Consider the following 21,440-nt stretch of genomic DNA (forward strand, 5'->3'; position numbering starts at 1 on the left):
ACTCCTCTGGGAGAGCACACATTAGCCCAGGCCCAGGCCCAGCTTTGGGCCAGTAAGGGGTACAGAGTACCTTGCAGCCTTGGTTTTATTTTCTGTGTTGTAGTTGATGGTTGGGTGAGCAGAAATGCTCAAGTTAGTGGTGTCACCTCAACCCTGAGGTCTGCTCTAGCTCTTCAGAGACAAAGTGTGAGTAAATATATTTAATATAACAATAGTATTATAATAACAGTAATTACATATATAAAGTTTGCAGTTCCCTACCCCACCCTTCTATAATGGTTTGCATAGCTCCGTTTCCTAAGACACCCCAGAATGGAGTCACCAGGAACTGGCAGAGGTGAGTGTTCTTAAGGAGAGTCAGGGGGCTGGACGAAGGGGAGAACACAGGCTGTTGGGGAAGGGCTGACACAGGACGGTGTCTTGGGAGCATGCAGTGGCCTCAAATGCGGAAGAACTGGACGAGGGATAATTCCCCCACCTCCAGGGTATGAAGGCAAGCAAGTGTGGACACTCTGGTTCCTACAGGAAGGCACCTGGCTGGGGAAAGCTAGAGACAGCAGTAGCAGGGAAACACACTGGTCCTTTAACCTCCTCTTGTCCAGGAAGCATAGGGAAGGAATTCAATGCTCTTCCAGTCCTCCACTATGTCCCCCCAGCATCCCGGCCCAAAGTGTGCTGAGAGGAGGGACTGTGGCCAAGTTCCGGATCTTCTCTAGAAGCCAGGAAATAAGAGGGAAGATGGATTGGGAGAGGGAAGACGCTGACTCCCAAGCAGCTGGGGAAGGGAAGAGGGAAGGATGTAGGATGTGGTAGAAAGGGGGTACCAACTCACCCAGTCACAGAGGTGTGGTGGGGTCACTCAGGGCTCGGGCATGACCCTGAGGGAAGAGAAACTGCAGTGAATTTAAAGGATAAGAAATGACCTCTTATATAGAGAGGTTATAAAAGCTCTCTTCCAAGCCTTTCAGTTAGTTCACGACTCTTCCCTCCCCAACGTTCCTGAATTTTGCTGATTTAATCCAAGTCCAGGCTGTTGGAATTCTCCCCTTTCTACCACTCCTGCACTACACTCCTTATTAAAGATTCCTTTTCACTTCTGACCTTGATCCCTCACAGCCAGGCCTGGGGGAGAGGAGAAAGGCAGACTGGACAAATACATCATCCAACCTGTAGCCTTGCTGGGAGCACAGGCTCACTGGTCCCCCTGCCCCTCATGGGTTGAATGATCAGAAGAACCCACCCAGAAAGGGGCCCAAGAAACTATCCCATTCTCAGCCCTCTGTCAAGGACTTACCTGCCGGGATAGCCCTAAGATCCCTCCACTGGCCAGAATGGGAGTGCTGCTCCCAGGGTGTGGGGGTTGCAGACTGGGGCTGTTTCTTGGTCCTGGGGACACATCTCCAGAAGAGTCAAGTGTTTCTGGGGCTGGAGGGGAAGCTAGGGTGAGAGCAGGGTATAGAACTCCTCTAGATTACCTTAAGCAACCAAGCTGCTCCATCAGGGAAGAAAAAGCTCCATAGCAACAGGAAGCTGTAAGTCACCATAGCAATCCAGTTGCAAGAGAACCCCCCTACCAAGAGGCAGGAAATTGTCAGCGGCATCATTAGAGCAACCAGGGAAGAAGCGACAGGAAACTATAAGGATTGCTGTGGTGAACCAGGAGGGTACAACAGGAAGCTGAAGCAGTTTCCATAGAAACCCAAGGAGAGCTAGAGAGAGAGAGGTACAGAGGAAGTGCTTCTTAGCAACAGGCTGCTGTAAGCATTACCCTAGCAACCAGATGGAAGGCTCTTTTAGCAATGGGGAAGCTGTACATGGTTGTCATGGCAACTGGGCCACTTGGCTAGAGAAAGGAATTGCTCAGCAGCAAGCAGCCTGAACATCACCATGATAACCCAGCTGTTGGGAGCCACCCCTTGAGAGGTGCCTCACCCAGGGAAATTTGCTTGACGTCCAGATCCCAGGCCTCCTCCTCGACGCGGGCAGGCAGGGAACAGGCTCCCGGGGAGAGACCGGGAAGGGAGGGGCCGGCATGCTCAAAGGATGACACGGCCACCGAGGCCCGGGTGCGGGCGGCTGCAGAGAGTGGGGGGTGGAGGGGTGGGGTGCTGGTGTGGGAAAGCCCTCCTGGCTCCCTCAAATGACCCTCATCTCACAGAGGACCTCCCAGTCACTCCCACAGTTTCTGGGATGACATATCCACTCATGACCCTTCCTCACTTTCCACCACACCTCCTCACTGTGCTCTGACTCTCAAGGTCTTGACTTCTGGAGGCCACCCCCCAGCACTCTGGCCCTCACCTCTTCCAGTGAGCAGGGCACTCAGCGTCCGCTCCCCAAGGGCTTTGATGTCCAGGAAGGGTTTATTCCCAATACCCATGGAGACCATCTGCTGCACTCGGAGCTCTAGGGAACAGAGACCCTGTTACCAACCTCTTTGCTCCTTCCCAACTCTCACTCCTCCCTCTCATTCCTCTGGTATCTCCTGTTACTCTTCCTGGTGACTGTTGCGACATGATGGTGATGGTGGTCCTCAGCTTCCCCCCCAGACATCTGTCTCCTCTCTCCTATGTGTTGCATCCTGCCCATTTGGCATTCCGGCTGCCCAACTTCTCTTGTAATACCTTCCTCCCTTTATCTTTGGCATTAAGAGCAAAACTCATTTTTTACATATCTTTACAGTTTATCAAGTGCTTCCACATATATCACCTTATTTAATCCTTCCTATCATACCAAGATGTAGATATTACTTTCCATTTTTCAGATGAGTGGAATGAGGTTCAGAGAATTAAAAACAAAAAACAAAAACTAGCAAAAGACCCCCCCAAAACAAAACAAGCTAGTCCTGGTAACACAGCAGTTACGTTTTGGAAGGCAGGTCCAGTGAGCACTCTCTCTCTTTTGCCCAGCCATCTGCTCTTGCCTCCCTGAAATGTGCTAGCTTCCTCTTTCTTTTTGGTACATCTGCGATTAATTTCTATCTCAGCAATCTTTCTCGTGTCAGATCTTCAGTCTTCTCATATGGCATTCTCCATCCTACATCTTCTTTTTCCTGGGCCCTCTCCACACTCTCCAGCTAACCTCCTGCCATAACTTTGATCCCAAGCACACCCTCTCCTGGCTCTGCCTGGTACCCTTGTTGTGGGCTGCCTGTCTCCACAGCAGCTGGGCAATAGAACTTGTCCACTTGAGTTTGATCTCTGGTGAGGCTGCTTGCAGAGTGTATGCCTCTCGTGCACGCCGCCGCCGAAACCACAACTCAAAGCAGAGCCCGCTGTCCCCGATGTTTTCTGTTAGCCCCATGTCGGCAGTCTGAGAAAAAGCGGAGGAGAGTGGATGAAGATGGAGTGTGTCCTGGCTAGATGGTACCACATGGAAAAGCACTACACTTAGTCTGGCATCTGGTAGATTCTCAGTAAATGTTTGCTCAACACCTACCATGTGCCAAGTGCTCTACATTTAGTCTTCATAACAACCATGATTTACAGAAGAGGGGTGCTCAGACACACAAAGCAACTTGTCCAAGGGCTTATCATAGCTTATTAGAGAGAGTTCAAACCCATGGCTATGTTATCCCAAACCTAGGCTTTTTTTCTCTATACTGGACTCTGCTGGCACTAGTATAGGGGGACAAAGTCAGAAACTCTTGTATCATGCCACACCGCCTGATCTGGGACTAGGCCGCTATTGATGCTTATCTGGATGTCAAGGCTGTTTCCCTAAAGCGAGGCCTCCCTCCCCTTGGGTTCTTCAGTTCCATGAAGTTAAGCTATATTTACAGTGTCCTTTCTTTTTTCTTTTTTTTCTTTTTTTTTTAGTGTCCTTTCTTTTTATCCCCCAGGGTCCATCCCTAACTCAGAAAGCATGTGTGTTCTTAATGGGAAAGGCCCTCCTCCCTTCTGGTTTGGAATGCCTCATGAATCTCCTGCATGAATAAGGAGAACTCCATGGAGTAGACCAATGACAGGGACTTCTGTCACCTCAACACCCTAACCTGATGTTTGATTATAGGCCAAAGCCTGTTCTAGATGATACAGATTCTGAACCTGGGTTGGGATTGAATTTCCAGAACATCCCGAGTTCCCATCTTGGTGGGAACTTCCTGTCCCATCCCCATGGTTTCCCACCCCCCAACCCCACCCCCAGGCATTGTACCTTAAAGGCCTGCTTGTAAACAAAGGTCTCTGACCCCCCCTCAGGGCCCTTGAGCTTGCTGAACAGGAGGAGATGCTCAAAGAGAAAGACGTGGCGAAGGCACTTTTTCCGGCCACAGATGACTGTGAAAGGGTCCCGGTGCAGGAGTTGTCCCTGCTCCTTCAGATCTATCTGGGGAAAGCAAAAGGAAAGGTCATTGGCCCTGAAGCCCTTTGTATATATTTTATGGGGAGTAAAAATGGGATTTATAGGGTAAGGGGCCTAATGCAGTGGTTCGCAAGCAGAGTCAGGAAATCAGGGAAGCCCTTGGCCTAGAATCCATCCACTGGTCACCATGCACAGCACACCCAGTCCAGCAGCACAGCCCTGCCTTTGAAGACAGAAGATACACCACACAGTAGGGTTCATAGCCTCCAATGGGAAAGCCTTTGCATGTTGGGGACAAAAAAAAAGCACCATTTTGCCCCAGAAAGAGAATCAAATCAGCAAAAAACTGAAGGGAAAAGAGGTCTATCCTACAGCAGATAGGTTTCCAACCTGTTCTGGAACCTCAGGACTGGAAAGAGACTAAGGAGAGGAGAATAAGGTATGTGTTGAGTGTTGAGATACAGGATGAAGTGCAGGGTAGATAGAGATAAGAATTAGGAAAGGAATAGGAAAGGAATAGGAAAGCACAGGCAGATACAGGGTCACAGGATGTCAGGCAGGACATAGATTCTTTATTTATAGATGAGGAAATTGAGGCCCAGTGAAGTTCAGGGACTTGACCAAAGCTATCCAGCTGGCTAGTAATTGCAGCCTGGGACCCTCTGACCTTGAGTCTAGTTCTCTGGTCACCAGCCCACACTGCTTCTGAGGCTACAAGGCTAGGTAGCTTGAGCTGGAGTGTCTGACGCCAAGGCCTCACCTCACAGCCACGCACCGCCTCCACAGCCAGCAGGTCTTTGCCACGGGTCTCTTGTTCCTGGAGCAGCTGCACAGCAGCCCCAAGGGCCTGGCGCTCAGAGCTCAGTTCAGGCCCAGCTTCCCTGAGGAGCTCCTCCAGGAGCCGCCCATACCTGGCCAGCTGCTCCAGGGGCTGCTGCAGGGCCCGGGGCAGGTGAGGGCCTCCCTCCGTGGTGCCCTAGTTTGGGGAGGAAACAGATAGGAATGAGGGGAGGGGCTGGAACTGGTCGGGGCTGAGCCCTTCAGGGAAGCTCGGTGGTACTCTGGATTTTTAGGGGTAGATCAAGCCCAGACACACCCAAAGGCAAGGCAAAAAACCTTGCCCCAGAAAGAAAGGAGGTAGCAGACCTACAGGAGATTCAGCCACCCTCCATATCTTGAAGAAGAATGGAAGAGGAATACAAACAATCCCTTATATTCTCTGGCTTTTAACTTTCGAAATCAGTTGCACATCTTTTGATGTGAGGTCTTTTGACCCTCAGAGCACTCAGATATAGTGAATACTGCCACCATTTACTAGATATAGAAACAGCGGCCCAGAGGAATCAAGACTCTTGCCCAGAGTCCTCAGGTGGACTGGATGAGAACCTGGGCTCACCTGGCTCCCAGTCCAGTGCTTCTCCTACCCTCAGCAATTCTGGGAGATTATTGGTAGGTGATGTTCCCGGGCACATCCAGGAAAGCTTTGTTTCCCTGAGAGATTTTGAGGTTGGGTGGATTTTAGGTGTTCCTGGCCCCTTCCCTTCTCATGAGGGTTGGAGAAAAACTTACCTTAGTTGGGGGGCTGAGGGCAGCCAGACCATTCTCCAGTTTGTGCCGGTGCTTCACGTACTGGGCATAAAGGCTGAACTGGTCCCCCTGTGCCAGTAGGGAAGTGGTAAGTCATCTCCAGTGAGGCCCTGCAGACAAGCCTCTCCCTTTCCTCCTCTGCATCCTGGGTAGCCCGAAGGAGGGACAGGCCACCAGGGAACACTCAGTCTGCCGGGGAATGACAGGCTCCCATGGAGAGAGTGAAGGCCAGGCAGCACTGGACGTCAGGGACACAGAAGCTGAGTAGACCCAGGAGCCCAGCAAACAGCACTAGGCCCCAGCGTCTGGGACCACACATTCTGGTTGGGGGTGGGGCAGGGGAACGGATACTGAGAAGGAGGCCCAAGCAGATGGGGCTGAGACATGTGAAGGGAGAAGCCCTGGAAGAAGTTTTAGAGGCTGACTCACGTGGCGGAGGAAGCAGGCCCCAATGCGAAGAGGGTGGGTGGCACAGCCCTGAAGCTCCCGCAGAAAGTGTGTCCGGTGGAAACTACGGAGCCTCTCCCGGGTACTCAGGGCAGCGGCCCAGGTGCCCCGCAGTTCAGGGGTCAGCTCAGGCCCAGGGGGTGGCACTGGCTCACTCAAGGTGGCCACGTACTCCTGCTCACAGGCAATCAGCTCAGACACCAGACGCTGCTGGGTGCTGCAGGTGCAACAAGGAGTGAGAGAGGAGGTTGTGGCACGGGAGGAAGTCACCACTCCAACAATGTCATACTCTTCTCCCACGGGCCAGCTGGGCCTGCCTCTTGGGCACCAGCTGGACTGGGCTCTCACCTGATGCTTCGCTTGCGCTCCATCCGGGGGGTGCCTACCCCCCAGGGCCCTTCTGGCCCCCCGGCCCGGCCCAGCAGCACGTGTTCCCGGGGTGAGCACGTCCTGTCTACCACCTCGGTACTGGTGACCTCCAGGCCTCGGATTAGCACGGTCCTCGGCGGTCTGCCTTCTGCTTCTGCAGCCAGCTCGGGGCCCTCCTCCTCATAGTCCTCCCCACAGGGGGCCAGGGAGCTGTGGGATGGGGCTGCCCGTGGCCCAGGACTGCTGGGGAGCAGCAGGGAACTGAGGCTGGGTGAGGGGCTATGGGGGCCCCTCTGGGCCCCTCCGCTGCTGGCACTGTCTGCCCGTCGTCGCCGGTGGCCCCGTGGACTCGCTTCCTCTCCCAGCTGTTGCTGAATCCTCCTCTCCAGCTCTTGGCAGCGGGCCCGGCAGCGGCCCCATTCTCGCAGGGCCGCTGGGCTGCCCAGGTCCAGGGCCAGGGCCCGCATCTCCTGGAAGGTGCCAGCGCTGGGCTCTGGGGCACGCCGCAGGGCCAGGGCTGCCAGCACCGCCTCCCGCCCCGGCCCGGCTCCTGCTAGCCTTGCGGAACCTTCGTCCACCCATTCATGTGCCTACAAGGCCAAAGGGGTGGGGAGTGGGGAGAGGAAAGAGTGAGGTCCTGTGCCACTCCCACATGCTGCTTGATGACAGCTCCTGTCCACCTTTGTCAATGGCTTCCCAAGGCCCATCACCCCCAGTCCTCTTAGAACACCTCCGCTCACTGTCCCAGCATCACTGCCTACCGTGTCACTCTGAGCTGGTATGGAGACAGAGGGGCTTAGGTGAAAGGATGGGTAATACTTACACAGAATTTACAAGTGGCAGGCTCTGTACTAAGTACTTGTTACATACTGCTTATACAATCCTCACTCAGCCCTTAGGTGCCGCGAGGCACACTCAGGTTTAGTATCCTGTCCCAGGCCATTCATCAAGTAGGTGGCAGAGCCAAGAGTCAAAGCCCAGGAGATGGTCCCTGCTTCTAACAACCACCTGATCAGCTTCTCCAGGCAGAAGAAAGGCAGTAGTGGGCATAGAAGGAAAAGGCTCAGCACATACCTGCTGGAAGAAGCGCTGTAGCCGCAGAGCCCGATGGAGGCCACTCTCAACTTGCTCCAGGCGCTGTTCAAAGATATCCAGAACCTTCTGGGAGGCAGGGTCCTCCTCCAGGGCCAAGGCCTCCCTTGCTTGAGCCAGGCGCTCCTGGAGAAGGGCGGCTGCTCTCAGACCTGGCCTTCAGTCCAGTTAGTCACCCCTTCCCTCCCCACACGTCTCCTCTCACCTGACCCCCTCCCCCTTCTCACCTGAACCTCAGCGCTGAAAGCCCGGAATCGTAGCTCTGTCTCCTGCAGGGCAGACAGGGAGTCCCCGGGCAGAGCGAAGCTCGCCAGCTGCTCCTCCCCTGGGCCCGAGAGCCACTGCCGCACCTGGGACAGACAGGGTGGGAGAGCAGGGTCATGAGGGAGAAGGGGGCTGTGTAGTGGAAAGGACAGCTGAGATCTGGCTCCGACCCCACCACCCCAACCTGTAGAACCTTGGGGAACCATTTCATCTCAGCTGTAAAGTAGAAATGATAACAGTGAATGGTGGTAATTTCCACAAGGGTCAAGTGAGTAAGCAATCTTTGTAAAGCACCAGTAGAAGGGGAGGCTGGGCTGGCAGGAAGCACTGAGAGATGCCTGCTAGGGTTCTAGGGCTATGCCTCGAGGTAAAATAGATAAAACTGGTGTGAGCTGGAGGCATGAGGGCCAGGAGAAATTTCACATTCATAGAGCCTAGTGACAGGTGGGCAGGGGGTCCCAGGGAGCAGGCTTGGAGAGACAACACAGGCGTGTGTGTGTGTGTGTGTGTGTGTGTGTGTGTGTGTAGCTCCAGTTGCCTATTATGGGGCTCTAGGAACTCTCATGTTGGTTCTGGGATATCTGACCAAAAAGGGATGGTAATTCTTCCCTCTGAAGAAAGGCTGGAATCCGGAGTGAGGCAGCTTGAGGATGAGAAGTTTGAGAATGTTTCCAATAACCCGTGCCAACAATAAACACTTCTATAGTCCTTTGCTGAAGTCATTTGATCATCCTAACACCCTTGTGAGGTAAGCCTTACTATCACCCCCATTCTGCAGATGAGGACTTGAGAACTCAGGGATGCTTCCAGACTTGTCCAACATCTCACTCCTAGCAGAGAAGAACTCAAGCTGAGCACTTTAGACTCTAAATCCTGTGTGCTAACAGTTTTTAAACAGGAGGAAAATAGCTAATAAGCTAGCAAACAAATAAACAGTAGGAGATACAAATCTTTGGATGCTGGGATAGAGGAAGCTAAATATGCAGAAATCTCAGGAACAGAGAGCCCTAGCCCCATCGTCCTTTGACACTGACCCTGAGATGACCCTTTCCCTGAGGCCATGTGCAGGTCCATGAGGTATGTTTGCTCACCACACACCGGTGCTATGGAGGAGCAATCAGATTTCAGTGCCCCTGCTACACCACAAGGTAGGGTGGAAAGCAAATCCCTATGGAGCTCTTAACCCCAGGAAAAGAATCAAGGTTCAGAGAAGCCAGCTTCATCCCTGAATCCTTCCCACAAAGAGCCCTTGGTTTCCAAGGTATTTAGCAGTTTCCACTGTCCTCTCCTTCCAAGGTGGAGGGAGGTAGGACCTTTCCAGCCTCAGGTTTGGCGATGACATTGCATAAGGGGTAGAGGGAGCTGGTATCAATAGACATCTGTTATTTTTAAGCTAAGGAGGTAGGCACTCAGAATCAATTGGCTCTTCCCAGAATCCCCTAGGGCACCCAAGCATCTCTCACAATCTTTAAGGATCCTTGATCACACATCAACAGTGGGAGGGGGAGACCTGGCTTCTCTTCTTTGCTGGTGCTGAGATGCTGTCTCCCTCTTGCTGAGTCTCACACTGACCATGATCAACTTCCAGGGGAGATGAGGAGAGAGGGAGGACCATTCAGCCAAGCCAGATTAGGAGAACACATCAACTCTAAGTATCAGTGGGAAAGGGGGTGCTGGAGGCCAGGCCCCCAGGTGGTGTAAGAAGCATGGGGGAGGGGTCCTGGCTCACCTGCTGGAGTCTCTGCAAGCGTTGGCGATGCTCCTGCTGTTGTACGTGTAGGTTGGAAAGGCGCACGAGCTGGTGAATGGCTTCATCCACTTCCTGGTACAGTGTAGCTGGGCCTGGGCCCTCCAGCCTGGGGAGGGAGGGGGGCAGAATGAACCACTGCCCTTGTCAAGCCTCCCCCTCAACCCCATCCCATCCTAGCATCCCAACATGAGGGGTAGCACAGCATCCTGGGTCAGAGTATGGGCCTGGATCTGAATCCGAATCCTTACTCTTCCATTTACTGACTAACCTTGGTTTAATGTCTTGCATTAAACATTTCTGATCCTCCAAATCCCCACTGATATTCATAACTAGCACCTAGGGATATTGTGAGAGTTATAAGCGGAGAAGCATGATAACTTGTCCAGATACATGCTTAGTAAGAATGATCCGACAGCTAAGGTGAATTGGCAGCCCTCTGCTGTGTCTCCATCCTCCATGTTCACCTGCCCCCACACATCCCTCGTACTTGCTGCTGTGGGTGGAGCGCAGCCTCATCAGGATGGCTCCCCCGTCCCTCTGCAGCTCCGTCAGCCGGGGATCTGCCAGTACCTTCTGTATGGGCACAGGCATTCCTGCTGCCTCCTGAGGGGCAGGGAGAAGTTCACAGTTGGGGTTCCACCAGAAGGTCCTCAGCTCAGCCCAGCCCCATCCCCACTTCATTCTCTTTTGTCCTATCTCATTTCATACCTCTCCCTCTGGCTCTTCTGCTCTCTCTAGCTCCTCAATGGCTTGCCGTATAGAGCCCAGCACACCTTGGCACAGGCAGCACAGTCTTGCCACTTCCTGAAACAAACACACAGGGATGGAGTTCAGGGACAGAGTTTAAGATAAGAGGCCTGAGCCCTAGGGTGGAAGTGGGGCAACTCCAGAGACTTCTATGGGGGCAATGCTCGGTTCAGTTACTGACTTTGTTGCTTACTAACTGTAGGACCTTAGGCAGGTCCAGAAACCTTCCTTAACCTCAGTTTCCTCAACTGTAAAGTCATGATAGGACATACTGGATTTAAAGATTTAAAGAGATGATGCTAGATAAGCAGCTAGCATGGGCCTGGCACATTTTACAGCTTAGTAAACATGAATCTCCTTTCCCTCATCTGCACTGGCTCTTCACCTTGTAAAACCCTCCTCTCTGCCTCTTCAGATGCATTTCCCCTTTGATCCACAGCTTAGAGACCATGTTAAAGACTCCCTTTAATACTTGGCTCAGATCATGCTCATACCTCTTTTCTTGAATAGTCATAGCATTTAGGTTCATAGAATCAGAGATTATATCACAATTGCTGTACTTTGAGGGCAAGGATCTTGTGGTTGCAATGCTGGTGTGGGGAGCAGGTACAGAAAGGCACCATCTCCAGAAGTAAGGTACAGTAACTTGTGCAAGGTCACATGGAACCAGAACCAGCCACTCTGAGTCTCAGCTCTTTCTAGAACCCCAGTGATACGATTTTGCACTCTTCTCCAGTTGTTTCTGACTTATCATCCCCTGAAAACAATATGCTGTTTAATGTCATATTATCACAAAAAGAGAAAATTACACACCAACATCACTGATGAACATAGATGCAAAAACACTCAACAAAATACTAGCAAACCAAATCCAACAATACATTAAAAGAATCACACACCATGATCAAGTGGGATTTAGTCCAGATAAGCAAGATGATTCAACATCTGCAAATCGATCAGTGTGATACACCACATTAACAAAATGAAGGATAAAATTAACATGATCATCTTGATAGATGTGGAGAAAACTTTTCACAAAATTCAGCATCCACTTATGATAAAAACTCTCAACAAGGTCAGTAAAGAGGGAACATACCTCAACACAATAAATGCCACTTATGACAAATCCACAGCTAACATCATACTCAATGATGAAAAGCTGAAAGCATTTCCACTAAGATCAAGAATAAGACAAGGATACCCACTCTTGCCACTTTTATTCAACATAGTTTTGGAAGTCCTAGCCATGGCAATCAGAGAAGAAAAAGAAATAAAAGGCATCCAAATTGAAAAGGAAGGAGTAAAATGGTTACTGCTTTCAGATGATATGACACTATACGTAAAAAATCCTAGAGAGATCACCAAGAAATTACTAGCTCTCACCAATGAATTCAGTAAAGTTGCAGGAGACAAAGTTAATATATAGAAATCTGTTGCACTTTTATACACTAACAATGGACTATCAGAAAGAGAAATTAAGAAAACAATTCCATTTATAATCACATCAAAAAGAATAAAATATCTAGGAATAAACCTAACCTAGGAGGTAAAAGGCCTCTACTTGGAAAACTATAACACACTGATGAAAGAAATTGAAGACGATACAAACAGATGGAAAGATATACCATGCTCATGGACTGGAAAAGTTATTATTATTAAAATGTCCATACTATTCAAGACAATCTACAGATTCAAGGCAATCCCTATCAAAATATCAATGGCATTTTTCACAGAACTAGAACAAATAATTCTAAAATTTGTATGGAAATACAAAAGACCCTGAAGAGCCAAAATAATCTTGGGAAAGAAGAACAAAGTTGGAGGTATCATGCTTCCTGATTTCAAACTATACTACAAAGCTACAGTAATCAAAACAGTATGATACTGGCATAAAAACAGACACATAGATCAATGGAACAGAATAGGGAACCCAGAAATGAATCCACACGCATATGGTCAATTAATCTATGACAAAGGAGGCAAGAATATGCAATGGGAAAAGACCACTTCTGCAATAAGTGGTGTTGGGAATACTGGACAGCTCCAGGCAAAAGAATCAAACTGGACCACTCTTTCACACCAAGCACAAAGTTAAACTCTAAATGGATTAAAGACTTGAATGTAAGACCTAAAACCATAAAACTTCTAGAAGAAAACATAGGCAACACACTCTTCGACATCTGTCTTAGTAATTTTTTTTGCATACTTCTCCTTAGGCAAGGGAAACAAAAGCAAAGATAAGCAAATGGGACTACATCAAACTAAAATACTTTTGCACAGTGAAGGAAACCATCGACAAAATGATAAGACTGCCTACTGAATAGGAGAAGATATTTGCAAATGATATATCCTAGAAGGGGTTAATATTCAAAAGGTACAAAGAACTCAGAAAACTCAACATCAAAAAAAGCAACAACCCAATTAAAAAATGGGCCAAGGATCTGAATAAACATTTTTTCCAAAGAAGACATACAGATGGCCAATAGGCACATGAAAAGATGCTCAACATTACTAATCATTAGGAAAATGCAAATCAAAACAGCAATGAGGTATCACATCACACCTGTCAGAATAACAAGTGTAGGTGAGGATGTGCAGAAAAGGGAACCCTCAGGTACTGTTGGTGGGAATGTAAACTGGTGCAGCCACTATGGAAGGATGGATATTCCTCAAAAAATTAAAAACAGAACTACCATACAATCCAGAAATTCCACTCCTGGGTATTTATCCCACTAATTATAAAAGATATATGCATCTCTATGTTAATTGAAGCATTATCTACAATAGCCAAGATATGGAAGCAACTTAAGTTCCCATCAATAGATGAATGGCTAAAGAATTTGTGATATACATATATACAGTGGAATATTACTCAGCTGTAAAAAAGAATGAATCTTGTCATTTGTGACAACGTGGATGGACCTAGGGTGTATTATGCTAAATGAAATAAGTCAGACAAAGAAAGACAAATACTGTATGATTTCATTTATATGTGGAACCTTAAAAACAAATGAACAAACATAACAAAACAGAAGCAGTGTTATAGATACAGAGAACAAATGGGTGGTTGCCAGAGGGGAGGTGGGTGGGGAGAGGAGAGAAACAGGTAAGGGAGATTAAGAGGTACAAACTTCCAGTTGCAAAATAAATGAGCCATGGTTATAAAAAGTACAGCATGGGGAACACAGTCAATAATTATGTGATATCTCTATAAGGTGACAGATGACAACTAGACATCATGGTGAAATGCACAGAAATAGTGAATCACTATGTTGTGTACCAAGAACTAACATGGTGTTGTAGGTCAATTATACTTCAAAAACAAGCAAACAAAACAAACTCATAGAAAACGAGGCCAGATTTGTGGTTACCAGAGGCAGGAGATAAGAGGGAGGGGGAATTGGATGAAGATAGTGAAATTTCCAATTATAAGACAAGTAAGCACTAGGGATGTGATGTACAACATGATAAATATTAATACAATTAACACCATTGTATGTTACATATATGAAAGTTGTTAAGAGTAAAGCCTAAGAGTTCTCATTACAAGGAAAAATTTTTTTTCCTATTTCTTCAATTTTGTATCTATAGGAGATGATGGATGTTCACTAAACTAGTCATGGTAACCACTTCATGATTGTATGTAAGTCAAATCACTATGTTGTACACTTCAAATTTGTTCAGTGCTGTATGTCAATTATCTCTCAAAACTAGAAGAAAAAAAATTATTTAATATACTCCTCCCATCTCTCCAGTAGCCCAGTGTACATGCACAATCTTTTGCTCATAAACACTTGTTGAATTGTGAACCACAAATACTTATGAACTAAATGGAAGGGAAATCGCTTTTTCCCAACCCCTTGGTCATGTCTCAGATCTGCCCTCTCTCTCCTAGAATATCCTCTGCTGGGTCACTCCTGGCTCCCAGTGTTCTGGGTGGGGGAGGTGAAGCTTACCTTGTGTGTCTCTACCCAGTGGCTGGGAGAGGGGTCCCTGTGACCTCCTAAGTCCCACTGCAACTCCTCTGGCTTGGCCACTCTTTTCAGATCACTCTCTGACAGCAACTCAGCACCCTGTAGACATGTGAAGGCAGGGGGTTTCTGGCCTGGGCACCTAGGGATTCAGGAACTGGCCTAGGGCTCCAGCCAGTCTCTTCCCTCTCCACTTCTGATGGGGACTAGGTGGGAATAAGGACCTCAAACCTGAAATCCATGGAGTTCAGCTGGAGGGTCATCATGAGTGAGAAGCAGCAGCCGCTGAATAAGGGGAGGGTCTACTGAGTCCTGAAGGCAGAGAAGAATAACCCTAAACTATGGGCAACTGGGTGGCCTGGAATGACCACTAACTGTCTCAAGGGGCTGGTTACCTGAAGTTGACTCAGGACAGGAATGAGTGCTGGAGGCAGTGGGGTTGCCTTGCGAAGGTCCAGCAGGATTGACAGCCCCAACATCTGTAGATCAGGCCTGTGAGGGCAGAAGAGCCAAGGAGGGGTGTGTGTGTGTGTGTGTGTGTGCGCGCACGTGTGCACACATGTGTGCTAATGCTACTCATCCTCAGGATTAGTTAGTTCCTGGCAATGGGCAAAGGGTCAAAGTCTGGGATGTGTGTCCAAGAGGTAGCGACCTAGCAATTAGGAGCCTATATTCACATGGCTACTGGGTCACGGGATCAGGGTTTAAAAAATTAGGAATTCTGTGCTCTGGAAGGGTGTGAATTCAATGCCAGTACCTAGCATACTGCCTAATAGTTTCTGGTGCTCAGGAAATAGCTGTTGAATGAGGAAACCAATGTTCTGATAATCTAGGTTGTATCTTAGGATACTGAAAGTCAGCAGTGTTGATTTTGAGGATTGATGAAGATATTCTGCAAGTTGGGGGTAAGTAAGGTCAGATATCAATGGCTTGAAAATCTGAGGGTTGAAGAAGTAGGTGTCCCAGAGGTCACTGTCCTGAGGAGAGAGGAGGGCAGGGTCCTCATGACCCAGGAGGTTCGTGTGCAGGGTGCCAGCCTGGGCCTCAGTTACCTGAGCAGTGAGTGCAGGTAATGAAGAGCAGTGCTCAGCACATCTTGGGAGGGTGGGGGCTCCTCAGGAGGGCACGGTGGGGTAATGGTCAGCAGAGCTCGCCCACTCTGGTCCACCCCTCCTGAGGACACAAAATGGCCAGGCTGTCCTGGCTGGGGGCAGGCCTTGGCTACCTCCCATCCACCCTGCCCCCCTCCACAGCCCACCCCGGAGGCTTCTCCTTCCTCGATCCCTTTCCCTTCAGCCGCTGCTGCCCACTGACCAGTCAGGACGAGGAATCCAGAAGCCATTAAGTCCCAAGCAACACCAGGGTCATCAGAGATGGAGACTGGAGTGACCTCTTCCAGGATGCTGTCCCCTTTCACTTCCTGCACAGTCTCTGGGGATGTTGCTAGGGGGTCAGACAGGAGCCCTTCTGGATCGCTGGGCCCTGCAGACACAGGCAGAGCTATGGGCCTGAAGTAAGGACAGGTCTGGCTATTCCACTCCCACCCTCACCTCTACTCTTCCTCCAGCCCCCTTCCCTAGGCCCTACCTATCCTGGCCCTTGCCCTACTGGCCTCGATGTCATCTCACCTGCCACGCACACCAGGCTTGGTCCCTCCTGCTCTCTCTGTCTGGCCCTCTCTTCTTCAGGCCCACAGTCTTCTAGGGGCCGAGGCTCTTTTTCCTCTGCTGGTTTGACCTCCTCTTTCGGCTCAGGATCTGGCTTCCCCGCGCCTTCATGCTCCTCCTTAACTGGGCTGCATCCTGGAAGCTCGTGTTCATTTGGTGGGGGCAGACTGACAAGGGTTTCCTGGTGGCTCGTCTCTTCCTTGTCCCCAGGGCTCAGTGGGGCACTGTCCCCTCCTCGGTTAAGAGCCCCTCTGCCTGCAGCTCGTTTCTTTCTCCTGTTTCCTTTGCCTGTTCTCCGAGGGGTACCGGGCAGCCCTTCAGCCCCCTGGCCTGCTCCTCCTCCGACCTCCCCTGGCCTCAGCGGGCAAGACTCAGAGGCTTCCCCCCGCACCTCTGCTGGGGGCTCAAGTACCTCCAGGGCTGCTGCCTCTGGGAGAGCCTCAGCCTCAGCGCCTGGGGGAGACCCAGGGGAGGCTCCAGTGCTGCTCCCCTCACCCGGTGGGCGGGCTCCATCCTGGTCCCGGGGCCCCAGGCCCTTCTGGTGCATCCACGCCCGGTGTCTCCGATGCCGGCCCTTCCCTCCAGCACCCTTGCGTGTAGGTACCGTCCGGGTCCTGGAGAGGCCCAAGGAGCCTTCAGCATCCACGGGGCTCCCCCTCACAGGCAGCGTCACCTCCAGCAGCTCCACGTACTCGCCCTCAGGTCCTTCAGCAGGGGCATTGTGCCCATCCCCGGGACTCCGAGTGCCCAGGGCCTCCTCAGGGAGCGGAGGGCTGGGGAGCCCTGGGGGTCCTGAGGGCAGTTCTGGGGGTAGTGTGCTTGGCCGATGTCCAACCATGAGGCCTCCTTTGTGTACAAATCGAGGGCAGATGAGCTCGGCCCAGGGCAGTCGCTGAATCCCAGAGGGTGCAGACAGAAGGCAGGTGCTGAGGCGACCTGTTGGCCTGTCCTTATTGATGCCTTGTAGCCACTCAGGTGTGAACAGGTAAGCACAAGCCTCATTGGGCACAGGCAGTTCCTGCACTCGCCCACCCCCTGGGGCCAGGCACTTCAGTGCCAGGCGGGGTGCTTGGGCTGCTGAGGGCACCACTTGCAGGTAGAAGTCTCCCGGGCGCAGCAGCTGCCAGGGTAGTGCGGCTAGCTGCACCACTACCTGCTCATGCAGGCAGAGGGGCCAGCCCTCATGGAAGAAGAGGAACCCGCTGTACTGGGCCTGGAGAGAGAGGTGGCAGGCTGTGCTCAGGCCTCTGCTGGTGAAACCAGCAGGAGGGGGCAATTAGAATGGGGCTACTCTAGGCAGGAGTGGCCTTATGCCTGGTGGGTTATAACCCCAGGGGAGCAGGAGGAGATATCTTGGGGTGTGCATGTGACAGAGGAAAGGATTGGGACTGATCGGTTTTCTGGTGGTAGGAAGCTTCTTTAGGAAGCTAGTTCCACGAGTGGGAGGGTAAGAACTGAGTCATTATAAAGACATGGTCAGCAGATGCCATTGTCTTGGAGGAGTCGGAGGCTCTTGGGTCTTTATATCTGTAGAAGTGATTCTGTTGAGTCATTGCTGGAGGAGTTAGTATCTTGAAAAATTGATATGAGGAAGGAAATGTCTAGAATTGGGTCTGGAGGGTCAGGGTCTTTGGGAGTTGATGTCTCTTAGCGGTGAATATTGGGGGAAGATGATTGTCTATGTGTTAGCACGTGAGTGGGAAGTGCCTCTGGGGGGATCAGTGTCGGGGGGGCGGTGTCTCTGGGTGGGGGGAAATTAGTCTGACTGGTGTCTGGGGTGAGACAGTGGATCTTAGGGGAGATAGATAGAACAGGGATGCATTCACTCACACAGGCTTCCTGCTGGACCTTGGCAAGCAGGTGCTTGGCGGGCACCAGGAAGTCCAGTGTGTACCTCAGTGCATCCTCCCGATAAGTCCTCTCCACCACCTGGAACACTTGGCCCAACAGTGTGGGGGCTGTTGCCTCGAAAGGTGGGTACAGGGCGGCCAGAGTACTCTGCACACAGTCCTCTACTGGCTCAGGCTCCTGGGAGAGAAAAGACCAGGATGCAGATCCCTAGAGATCACCCAAACATGGTTCTTTGGAGGCTGGCTGTGTCCCCCAGAGGCCCCATCGTGTACAAAGTGTGTGCAGAGAGACAGCAGTCAGGAAATGCTGGCTGAATGAGATGGGAGTGGGGTGTGAGGCTGGGCCCGTCAAGGTGCACAGCCCTGGCCGTGTACTCCGAGGCCCTGGCTTTGGAGATCTGGGGAGACTTTTTTGTGAATGTCTTTGATCAGGGCTGAACCTGGTTCTTGTAAATTGGGACGATTGCATAGGCCCTCCACAGGAAGAAACAGGCCCCTGAGCCATCAGGGAAGTCACTGACGGCTGAGAGCTCTGGAGGGTGGAGCCCTTTTACACAGCCATCCTGCAAGTCCCTTTTCACAGGGCTTACCACAAAGACCCTCCATCTTAAGTAGAGGTGCCACCAACCCATGAACAACCATATGCCAGAGATGGTCACTGGGCAGGAAGAAGGAGGGCTAAAGGGCTGTCTTTGAGTTTTTCGAGCACCCCTCATCCTCTCCCAGAGTGGCTCTAAGGCAGTCACCCATTCCCGGAGTATGTGGGATTGGGTTACAAAGACTTGGGTGGGGACAGTTGAAAGAGGAAAAAGTCACAAAAGGAACTTGTAGGGGAGGGAGGAGGAGGTCTTGCTGCTTGTACTTGAGCTGAAATATTTTGATTCCTGTAGGGCCTCTGCATCAACCTCCACTGGGAGCCACTATCTCCAAAGTCTCAGCCCTGCTTCCTCCAGACTCGTGTCCCTAAGTGAATCAATTTGATATCTATCTCCATCTCATACCCTAAACAGCCACCCCTCAGGCTATTCCTTTGCAAACCAATTTCTCTTTCAAGGTGGCTTTGAAATTCCTTTTATCTGATTTCTTTGCTGTAACTGGGCAAGGGAGATGCTCCTTGAAGTGTTTATCTAGTTTTCTGCTCCCCATTACCACCCACCCCCTCCCCCAGCCTTTGCCCAGAGGACAATACTGCCTATATTACTTTGAGTCCTCTCAGCCTGAGTGTTGCCTGCCGGTCCCGACCGTCTGAGAAGCGAGACAAGCCACTCCAGAGACTCGACAGTCAGTGCGTCAGCACAGAGACCCGGCCCCAAGGTGTGTGGGCGAGCAGACAGACCCCCCACTGTTCCGGGGACCCGGCCAGCGCTGGGAGCGTGGGTGGAGGGAGGGTGGAGATGGGCGGGGGGAGGCAGAGCGGGCCGTCCTCTTGGAGGCCTGGAAGGGGGAGCTGGAGTTGGAGCCGCGAGGCAGCTGCAACCCATTAGGGGCGGTGAGCTCATGGCCGAGTGAGAGACTCAGCCACAGGAAACGGCAGCGGCAGGGAGGAGGGGTCTGGGGTGGGAGGAGGCGGGCAGGAGCTCAGAGCCCCGGCCTCCTGCCGGCCAGGACCAGAGAGGAGCCCAGAGCGACTGAGTCAGCTCTCCTTGGCCCAGTTCCTCTTTCTTCTTGTTCCAGCCTCCCTGCCAGGGGGTGCCCTTCCTTCTGTAGCGGAGCAGCCCCGTGGTGCTCCTCCCCCTCCTCCACTCCCTGTGGTGAGCGCCCCCTGGCAGGGCCTCTCCCCCTCCTCCACTCCGGGCTGTGAGCGCCCCCTTGGCCGTGCCCGCCCCCCACCCCCTCCCCGCAGTGGGCGCTCTCCCTGGCAGGGCCCACACCTGCAGTGACTCTTCAGAGAACACTTGGAGAGTGAACGTTCACAGGATAGTGTCGACTCCTGTTGGCATGGACGTCCCCTAACAGCGCCCTCCTGCTTCCTGCGCCCTGAGTTGCAGCTGCCAGGGTCCCCAACCCGCCGCAGGGAGCGCCTGCCAGTGTCTCCTCCCCTCTGCAGCGGGAATGCTCTGAGACAGTGCTTCTGTTCCCTGCAGCGTGAGCTCGGGGGCACTCCTCTCCCCCCAAAGCATCTCATGTCGCCTCTGGCAGCGTCACGCCCCCGGCACTGCGAGCCCCCCCCCCCTTCCCACTCTGTCCACTACGCTGAGACGGCCGCTCTTTCTCCGCGGGAATTTCCCTTTTTGGCCAGGTCCCTGGCCCCAGCCCAGCCACAGCTGTGGCCGGTCCCCCAGGGCCGGATGGGTGGGCCCGGCTCACCGGGCTGGGGACTGGGATGGAAAATGGTGGTTCCAGGCAGGTCAGTTCTCATGACCCGAGGCCGGACCCCTTCCAGGGCCGCTGTAGCACGAACCCGCAGGGCTCTCCCGCGGGTAAGGAGCTGGGACCGGGAGGGGGAGGGAAGATCCTGCAAAGCAAGGCACAGGTCAGGACAGAGGAGGGCGAGGGGGGTGTGTGGATTAGGGGGAGAGACCTAAGGGAGGTTGGGGGAGGGGGCGGAGAAGAGGAAGAAAGGAGTGAGGGCAATACCCAGTGGGGACAGAGCCAGACAGGGGGACAGACAGGCAGCTCAAAGAAAAGAAGGGGGGATGGGAGGGAGGGGAGTCCCAGGAGCGCTCAAGAGTTCCAAGCGGGAGCAAGAGGCACCCAGCTGGGGGCTGGCGATCCCCAGAGGGCTGCGCGAAGGCGGAGGGGACAACGGGTTGCGACGCGGGACTCACCATGGCTAGGCTCGGGGCCGTGTCCGACGCTCGGGCGGGCGGGCGGGGCCGGGCGCGCCGCCGCCTCCCTCCCGCCGCTCGCGTCTCGCCGGGTCTGGCTAGGGGACAGCTCCGGCCGCGGTGGCGGCTCGGCCCGCTCGGGCTCCCAGGCCGCGGGGCCCCACCAGGGAGGGTCGAGACGGCCGCCCCTCCCCGCCCCGCCCTTCAGTGCCCGCCTCCACCTCCGCGTCCGACCCCCCGCCAGGACTCCCTCTCCCGCGCCTTGCCTCTGGCCGCTCCCCCGACGCCCCCAGCCGATCTGCCCAGCTCTCCCGCAACCCCTCTTCTTCCTCCGCCCCGCCCTCCAGCCGGTAGCCCCAACCCTGACCCTCGGAGGCCCGTCCCGCCGAGGATGCCCCTCTTTTCCCGCCACTGCCTCGCTCCGTACGCAAGGGACAGTCTAGAGGCTGGGGCGTGCGTGAATTCCCTGGGGTCCCCAGCCCAGGACTGGAGTCGTTTGATGGCCGGAAGCCTCCTGACTCTAACTCGCCTTGGAACCTCTTCTCCCCTCCGTTGCCAGACTTCGGCAGCACCTGGGGCTCAGAAGAGACACCCCCAAAGCCCCTGACCATTTCCCGTGGAGTGGA

The 21,440-nt window shown here is 52.5% G+C and overlaps 1 protein-coding gene across 6 annotated transcripts; it reads right to left on the minus strand.

Annotated features, from left to right (window-relative positions):
* Positions 1-185: 185 nt before the first annotated feature.
* ARHGEF40 (Rho guanine nucleotide exchange factor 40) lies at positions 186-20,949 on the minus strand. 6 transcript variants are annotated; one of them, XM_057721271.1, is made up of 24 exons: positions 20,815-20,949; positions 18,027-18,224; positions 16,158-17,409; positions 15,844-16,011; positions 15,582-15,702; positions 14,925-15,021; positions 14,761-14,841; positions 14,515-14,631; positions 10,520-10,615; positions 10,299-10,414; positions 9,791-9,917; positions 8,025-8,147; positions 7,780-7,923; positions 6,685-7,295; positions 6,319-6,553; positions 5,872-5,958; positions 5,063-5,278; positions 4,156-4,326; positions 3,135-3,312; positions 2,302-2,406; positions 1,933-2,076; positions 1,295-1,425; positions 833-878; positions 186-712 (listed from the first exon to the last, which is right to left on the minus strand). In XM_057721271.1, the coding sequence occupies exons 1-23, from the start codon at positions 20,815-20,817 to the stop codon at positions 837-839; spliced, it is 4,563 nt and encodes a 1,520-aa protein (XP_057577254.1). In that variant the 5' UTR covers positions 20,818-20,949; the 3' UTR covers positions 186-712; positions 833-836. The 6 variants fall into 6 exon arrangements, with proteins under 6 accessions (XP_057577254.1, XP_057577256.1, XP_057577253.1 ...); XM_057721273.1 differs by lacking the exon at positions 20,815-20,949 and adding an exon at positions 20,354-20,457; XM_057721270.1 differs by having other exon boundaries at positions 197-712; positions 15,844-16,029.
* Positions 20,950-21,440: the final 491 nt, after the last annotated feature.

This window comes from Hippopotamus amphibius, chromosome 2, assembly GCF_030028045.1.
Source record: "Hippopotamus amphibius kiboko isolate mHipAmp2 chromosome 2, mHipAmp2.hap2, whole genome shotgun sequence".
Lineage (NCBI taxonomy): Eukaryota > Metazoa > Chordata > Mammalia > Artiodactyla > Hippopotamidae > Hippopotamus > Hippopotamus amphibius.

Bases quoted from the DNA above. Each gene is read 5' to 3' on its own strand.
- ARHGEF40 (XM_057721270.1), bottom strand. The intron at 14,842-14,924 runs GTAACCAGCCCC...CTCTGCCTTCAG, and splicing joins CTGTCCTGAGTCAACTTCAG to GACTCAGTAGACCCTCCCCT. The intron at 3,313-4,155 runs GTACAATGCCTG...GCTTTTTCTCAG, and splicing joins TTTACAAGCAGGCCTTTAAG to ACTGCCGACATGGGGCTAAC.